We start from the raw sequence: 6,933 nt of genomic DNA, 5'->3' as shown, positions 1-6,933 counted from the left end.
CCCCCAAAAAAGAAAACGATCGTGCACCGAATAGCCGACAGGGTGCACTTCGTAATCCATTCCCGACTAATTAAACCTCAAATTTGTGCACATTCATACTTGAAATCCATTTTGCCGCAATGTTACAGAAAGTTTTACCACCATCCTAATCAAGTGAGTGTCGTCGAGGGGTAATGATTCGGTTACATAGGGATCGTCCAGAAAGTACGTCCGATTTTCTCAGATTCGTTCGGGAAATTGCAGGAGCTGGGCGCCTGCTGGACTCGGGGTAGGCCACCCCGCAATACACGTATGTCTTGCAGGTCAGATGTTGTCTACCTACCAGGCGCTATGAAAGCCTGCATAGGCTCAACTTAGCATGTTCGGAAGGTGGAATAGCGGACGTACTTTCTGGCTGTGAGTTTGAACGTGAACGCCCGGGTCTGGCTAACGTTGTGTCTCCAAGGTACCCCTCCCTTAGGTCCCTCTCCCTTACTGCAACAGTAACTGACACTCAGCAAGCGCGCTTTCGGGTGCAGTAGTGTACCTGTAAAAGTACATGTACAGTAGAGTACAGTATCAAATTCTATACCAGGCCCGGTGGGTGCCCTCCACGCCCCTTCGAGCCTTTTCTTCCCGCTTTGCTCTCGCTTAAACCGGAGCTCAAAAGAAGTGTTTGGTACACGAATCAAGCTGGCTTCGCAGCAAATCAAAAGTTTGTTGGATGTCCGAGTCCGGTTGCTAGCAGCCCCCGGTGAGGTAAGCCCGCCACGCCCCCGCCCCGCCCCCACTCAATCAGTCAAGTCTCCTCCCTCGTTACGTAATGGTGACGGGGTGCGCTATAGGCGCCGTAGAGAAAGAGAGGGCGGCGAGGGTGTGCTGGAGAGAGACAGACAGAGAGAGCGAGAGCAAGAGAGAGAGAGAGCGAGAGAGCCAGAGGGAGGGCGGGGTGTGGCGAGGGGGTGAAGAGGGGTAGCGCCGTGCCACTTAGCCCGTGAGGCGGGGCGGGGCAGGGGGCAGCTCCAGCAGAGCTCCCCGAGCCAGTTTGTCGGCAAACCAACCGGAAGGCGGAAAAGGGGGCTGCTCCCCGACCCCGTCGACCTTTGGCATCAAAACAAAACGCCCCGGAGAAAACCGCAGCGGTAATGCACGGTGACCGCAGACAATACTATGCGCCATGACTTCTGATGGAATAAGTGGTGGCTCCTCCGGGCCGCCAGGAACATTAACTAAGATTTTGAACTAACACTGTTACGCTAAGCTCATTGTTTGGAATATGTGTGTAATTAAGAGGCAGATGTTATAACAGACAATATACACATATATATTTCACCCACTTAGTACGTACATGTAAAGAAAGCCAAAATTATTAATAATAACTAACAGTAAGAACAGTTTATCACTTATGAATTGCTTTCTATTAAAAACAATTGATAACAGTACTATGGATTCCTACAATAAGAATAAAAGAGTAAGAATAATGGTAGTTTCAAACAAAACACTTCTGAAACGTTTAGATAATTTTCAGATAATAAGCTTGAAGGCTGGAGAAGATACAACAGTTCGATGGAAATGTGGAAGTTCTTAATTAAGTTGTCATAATTTCTTTTCTCTTTTTAATAAACCTGCATAGGCAAGCAGGCACAAAGCTTTGGTGAAATTGAACTTAATGATTGAGCTTGGTTCTTTAAAATAATGCCTCTATAAAAGATTACATCAATCAGAATAAAAAATATTGGAAAACATAATATCCGAGAAATACTAACAAAAATGAAGACAGGTAGGAGTAATAAAACATAAACAATAATGAATGTAGAAACAGAAGGTACATGAAAAAGTATCTAAAATAACACTGGGGTGCAAGAGGTCAAGAGGTCTCAACAAAAACAAAGTTGCAGAAAATATGAAAAAAATATGAACAAACATTGAAATTGCTTTGTTAAAAAAGGCCTCACATGGTTTGTAGGATATCAACAAGTGGAAACCTCAGAAGTACATAACATTGTGTAAATATATGTGCCTTTTCAGTCTGTGAATGGTAGTGTCATTGAAAAATCACAGAAAGTAACACATACAACATACAATACACAATTAGGGACTAAGACTTTCTTGAACACACCATTATAAAGGGTAGCTTGAGGGTAACCCTTTCTCACAGATACAAAACACATAACAAAGCATGCAACATTCATAATCAACACCAAGTGTTTCAATAATATTACTATCAGAAATATGGAAATACATGTTACATTTATCACAAATTGATAAGATCACAATTTCTGATATATCAAGGTATGTTTTTTCGTTTAAAAAAAACATGAGGGAAAAGGGGGGAGGATGGATAAGGGAAACCCATTGCACACGAGTTAAATTAATCACCATAAATAAACACTACTTTGACTAAAGCTGTTGGTCCCTACTGGCTGCCATTGACTTGAGTTTCATATTGAGTATCAACAAGACTAAATAACAAATATTTTAGGGAATTGGCTCATATTTATGATGAGGCCAAAACTGCTATACCTGGGTGATTGCCACTGTTAGAAATTGTACCATCCACTGACTTTTCACTAATAACAATTGCAGATTCCAGACGCATTCTCTGTAACACAGCCTCTTTGTCAGAGGCACCTGACAATGAACAAAATACTTGTAGGTGAGCGCCAAGATTGTATGTTCCAGGTCCTGGAATGGCAGCACGTAGGCAAACGGTATGAGCAGATCTAGCAGAAAGTTCCACATTTGAAACTAATCGCCCAACCCAACGTACAACAGATGATGCATGTGGTAGGTAAAGCTGACTTTTTGAAGGCATACCACTGCAACAAAAAAATGATTTCACATCATTTCAAATAAGATCATCAACCATAGCAATTGTAACATTGCATTGCAGTAGGAGGGACTTACCTAGGTAGATTAGCTAGACTGACTTTTGAGAAGAGAGATGAATCACAGCAATTATGTAGGATAAGTTGAACATCCACTATACACAATCTGTAAATGTAAAAAAAAAAAAAAAAAAGTGTATTTAACAGTTTTAGGCATACAACATACCCTATCCTATATTAAGTCTTGTCTCAACTTACCTCTGCCTATTGAAATCATGGGAAAGGTGAGGAGGGTGTTTTAAACTGTATGTAACTAATTGTTGCATTGTTTCTAATGATATAACACCTTTACTGGCTATTACATCTGACTCAGAAGGAACATTCCTATCGGGTCCAAATACTCTCAAGACAGCAGGCCCTTTTTCAATCACACTTTGAATAACTGGAGGACAAGCAACTCGAATATTTAGTCTAGTAAGAGAAAGATGGGTTTGACCATATGCTGAACGAACAGCACCACCACTATCCATAACAGCAGCCTGGAAATAATAGAAAAGAAACCGAAAGAAAAACATGTTGGATTACAAAAACAATGACTGTTAAAGCTTAAAGGTAAAACAGTAAAGTGTCTGGCAATACCTTCCATTTCAGAATCAAAGTGACACAAATATTTAGAGCTGCTTCAGTCATATTTGATTTGTCTACTGATTTTGCTGAGGCATGGGGAAGCCTCTGCAAAAAGTCCCTATATGGGCGGTTGGCACAAGGTTCAATAACTTCCGAGGTTGATGAGGACAGTTTTAGATCAGAAAATGTTGGCTGCTCTCCTTGAGTGCTATTACTTGCTCTCAAAAGAAATTGAACAGATTCTTGAGAGCTCAAAACAGTATCTGAAGAAGATAATAAAACACAAATTGATATATTGTCAAAAAAGTTCATGCTTATAGTAAAACTACAGTACAGGAAAACCATAAAAAAAATCACTGAAGACATTAAATATTCTTTAGTTGTATCTAAATTATGTACCTTGCTGAGAAAGTGAGACAGGAATAGCATTGAGAACCCATGAAGTGCTGGCCAATGATACTTGCAATATAGAGATCTTTGTTAATAGGAGATCTTGAACCTAGAACAGGTAATGAACACACAATTAAAAACATTTGGCAAATGATATGTCAGATTCCAATCTAAGCACTAAAAAAAGAACATACTCTGTTGGTATTTTTTATTCTGGTATTGATGTTTAGAGTTTCTTGGGCATTTAACGCCTGGCTTCGACTTGCTTCAGCACTGAACTGCACTGATTCTAATACAGTTAATGGCCAAAAGTGCCTCACTATTCGATACCTAAAATTTAAAAAAAGTAAAGCAGTTAATTAACATCTCCCTATAACCCTGTAAAAAATATTTTATAAAGATATTTATTTTACTTGGGTAAAGAACTGTTGCTTCCACTATCAAAATAAAACAGCATCTTTAGGGCAACAGTACCCGGGGTATCTGCTGCCCTGAGCCACATTGTTAGTGTATGCTGCTGTTGTGGTTGCAATGGGCTCTGCAGTGGTATCCTCTGAACTTGAGGCAAACCTTTGGGTCCGTTTTCTAAATAAGTGGAAAAAGTGTGAAGTATTTTCAAAAATTAACACTAACATTAACATCTAACTTTGATTGACCTGTTTTACCTAAGTGTGGCAAATTGACGATGGAGAACAGCTGCGGTGTTGTTGATCCGATAAGAAGGTTGTGAATAGGTCCAGTTCCAATATTAGTAAGCTCTATTTGAACTTGTTGCAGCTCTCCACAAAGCATCTCAGATACCAAACCCATCATTTTGATCTTCAGCAGAAGGAAAAGTTTGAATTTAGAAACAGAGAATCTTAATATAATAGAATAGAAATAATGGTATAGGTGCTTGAGTATTTTCTTACCTGAAGTTGGGGGGCTCCTGGCACAATTACCACATTCAAACGGTTATCTTCAACAACCTTATTATCTTGAGTGGGGCGTTCCTTACCAACACGTAAAACACGTTTTGGCTCCAAAGAAAACATCTGCCACAGGAATGAAATAATATCTTATAATATGAATGACACCTCAAAACTGTACAAAGCTTTTGCGACCACTTTGCTAATACCTGTTTCCCTTGTACTGATAATGGAGGTGAATTGGAAGAAGGTTGATTTGCATCTGGTGAATGTACTGAGTAATTTATTTGGTAAGCAATCCCTAATAGACGCAATTCACCTTGTTTCAGAGGAATAACAGACAACACCAATTGTCTTGTTGAGTTTGGCTCAAGTAATAACTGAGGTAGAATACATGTTTCTACGAGACCCCGGTTTTCTTTGCTTAAAGTTATTTCATTTTCAACCCATATTTCATTGGGTGGGTCTGATGCAACTTTGAACGACCACAGTAAATGAACAGTTGACAAAGGAAGGGGAACACCTGTTGGGTTCTGAACTATGACTGAGACAGAAACTGGCTCTGAAAAAGTAATGAATGAAAGGTTAATTACTTTAGGCAAGATATGAGAAAGTATTACCTCAAATTTAAACCTACCTCCCAAGACTGCAAGAGGCTTTTTACTGTTATCAGTATGATTTGTGAAAAGAGCTGCTATTGGCTTAAAAATCAGTTGTGCAGATCCTTGAGCCTCTGTAAGAAGCCTTTCTTCCAATTGTGACCAGGAGCTGAAAGGAAGCAAGTCATCAGAACAATCAATAAAATTATAAGTAGATAGGGTATGTTTCATGCATCAAAGCCATTGACTACCTTGCTTCATCAGGTGTGTCATCAACAAAGTCAAGTCTTGATGCAAAAATTATGGGACCATGCTGCTTATCAACAGGTGGGGGTAAGGGGCCCATGAGAACTGCTATGGAGGAGCTTTTAAGTAAGGGTATGGGTAATGTTGGTAGAACTCCAGCTTCCTGGGGCAGTTGCTAATAGAAAATAAAGACAAATGTTTAACGGCCTTTTGAATTAGGAGCTTAACTTTTAGTTAGCCAACACTTACTTGGTATATTTGGAAATATTCTCGTAAAAATGCTGCCTGCTGTGGGGGTGACTGTTTACTAGCAGGGTTAAATAGTCTTCCAAAGGCCTGAGCAGACATATCGGTCAAGCGAAGATAGGCAGCTTGCCTACCGATGGTAAAATGGATATGATCTTCAGCCAAATTCCATCCCTTTCCTTTGTAAATCTAGAATAATTTTTTTTAAAAGTTCAGTCAGACTGAAATTAACAGGTTAAATTATGCTGTAGATATAAGAAGTTGTAATACCTGATATGCTTGTTGATAGCATCGCAAAGAATGCTTCCTTTGACCAGCTTTATTGAATCTATGTCCAGCTAGGACCATATGAAAGGAAAACTTACGAAGCATTGGTGGCTTCGATGCCTGTAAATAACAGAATGCAGCCTGTTCAAGTAGTAATGCTGATCTTAAATCAGAATCTTCACTTGTCATACGGAGCAGCTGCTTAGCAGCATCTGTGTACTGAGCTCTACTCTTCAAACATTCTGTGCTCAGAAGGGTGCTTCTGGTGGCAAATTGCTGCAGGCTTTAGAAAAAAGGAGACCTTAGTTAGGTTGGAATTGACAGCACAATACAAATATTGCAATGTGTTTAAGAAAACATTTTTACACACCGACAGGTGTTTAGGTAGGTAAGAATTGCTTCTTCACAGTATTCTTGGGCTTTACGGCCACCTTCACCCATCATAAAAGTGGATAAGGCTGCCATTTCTAACGCTCCTGCATAATATAACCACGCTCCATCAGCAGCAAAATCACGTTTTGCTGAGTGGTAAGCTTCAAAAGCAAATTTATAGTGGCGAAACATAAAACATAAATCACCCATTCTTCGTAGTTGCAATTCAGGTGCGTCACCAGAATAACTGGAAAAAATTAAATAATAGTAATAGAGGAGTATTGACACACGAACAATGATCGAAGCTTTCCAGGACTTACATAACAGCATTTGAAGGAACACTTGAATTAGGAGCACCTGGTTTATTTGTACCAAACCATCGTTTTGTGGCACCCAAAAGGGATCGGCTAACACTCTTCTTGTTTGAAATCTACAAAGAAGGCAATTGGTTAGAATACATTTAATAAAATA

At 39.7% G+C, this 6,933-nt stretch overlaps 1 protein-coding gene across 1 annotated transcript in view; it reads right to left on the bottom strand.

The window, feature by feature from the left end:
* Nucleotides 1-1,279: 1,279 nt before the first annotated feature.
* LOC113210937 (trafficking protein particle complex subunit 8) overlaps nucleotides 1,280-6,933 on the bottom strand; it is an 18,263-nt gene continuing 12,609 nt past the window's right edge. The window contains exons 6-21 of the mRNA XM_026429135.2: nucleotides 6,783-6,892; nucleotides 6,461-6,709; nucleotides 6,094-6,373; nucleotides 5,827-6,012; nucleotides 5,583-5,752; nucleotides 5,370-5,500; nucleotides 4,942-5,294; nucleotides 4,736-4,858; nucleotides 4,490-4,643; nucleotides 4,238-4,409; nucleotides 4,019-4,154; nucleotides 3,834-3,933; nucleotides 3,447-3,697; nucleotides 3,066-3,346; nucleotides 2,887-2,973; nucleotides 1,280-2,798 (exon numbers count right to left, since the gene is read on the bottom strand). Coding sequence (XP_026284920.1) covers nucleotides 2,477-2,798; nucleotides 2,887-2,973; nucleotides 3,066-3,346; nucleotides 3,447-3,697; nucleotides 3,834-3,933; nucleotides 4,019-4,154; nucleotides 4,238-4,409; nucleotides 4,490-4,643; nucleotides 4,736-4,858; nucleotides 4,942-5,294; nucleotides 5,370-5,500; nucleotides 5,583-5,752; nucleotides 5,827-6,012; nucleotides 6,094-6,373; nucleotides 6,461-6,709; nucleotides 6,783-6,892 — 3,105 coding nt within the window. The 3' untranslated portion in view covers nucleotides 1,280-2,476. The remainder of the gene's footprint in view (nucleotides 2,799-2,886; nucleotides 2,974-3,065; nucleotides 3,347-3,446; nucleotides 3,698-3,833; nucleotides 3,934-4,018; nucleotides 4,155-4,237; nucleotides 4,410-4,489; nucleotides 4,644-4,735; nucleotides 4,859-4,941; nucleotides 5,295-5,369; nucleotides 5,501-5,582; nucleotides 5,753-5,826; nucleotides 6,013-6,093; nucleotides 6,374-6,460; nucleotides 6,710-6,782; nucleotides 6,893-6,933) is intronic.

Source organism: Frankliniella occidentalis, unplaced genomic scaffold (assembly GCF_000697945.3).
Source record: "Frankliniella occidentalis isolate FOCC.00 unplaced genomic scaffold, Focc_3.1 Scaffold53, whole genome shotgun sequence".
Taxonomy (NCBI): Eukaryota; Metazoa; Arthropoda; class Insecta; order Thysanoptera; family Thripidae; genus Frankliniella; species Frankliniella occidentalis.
This window is presented reverse-complemented; position numbering and strand designations above follow the sequence as displayed.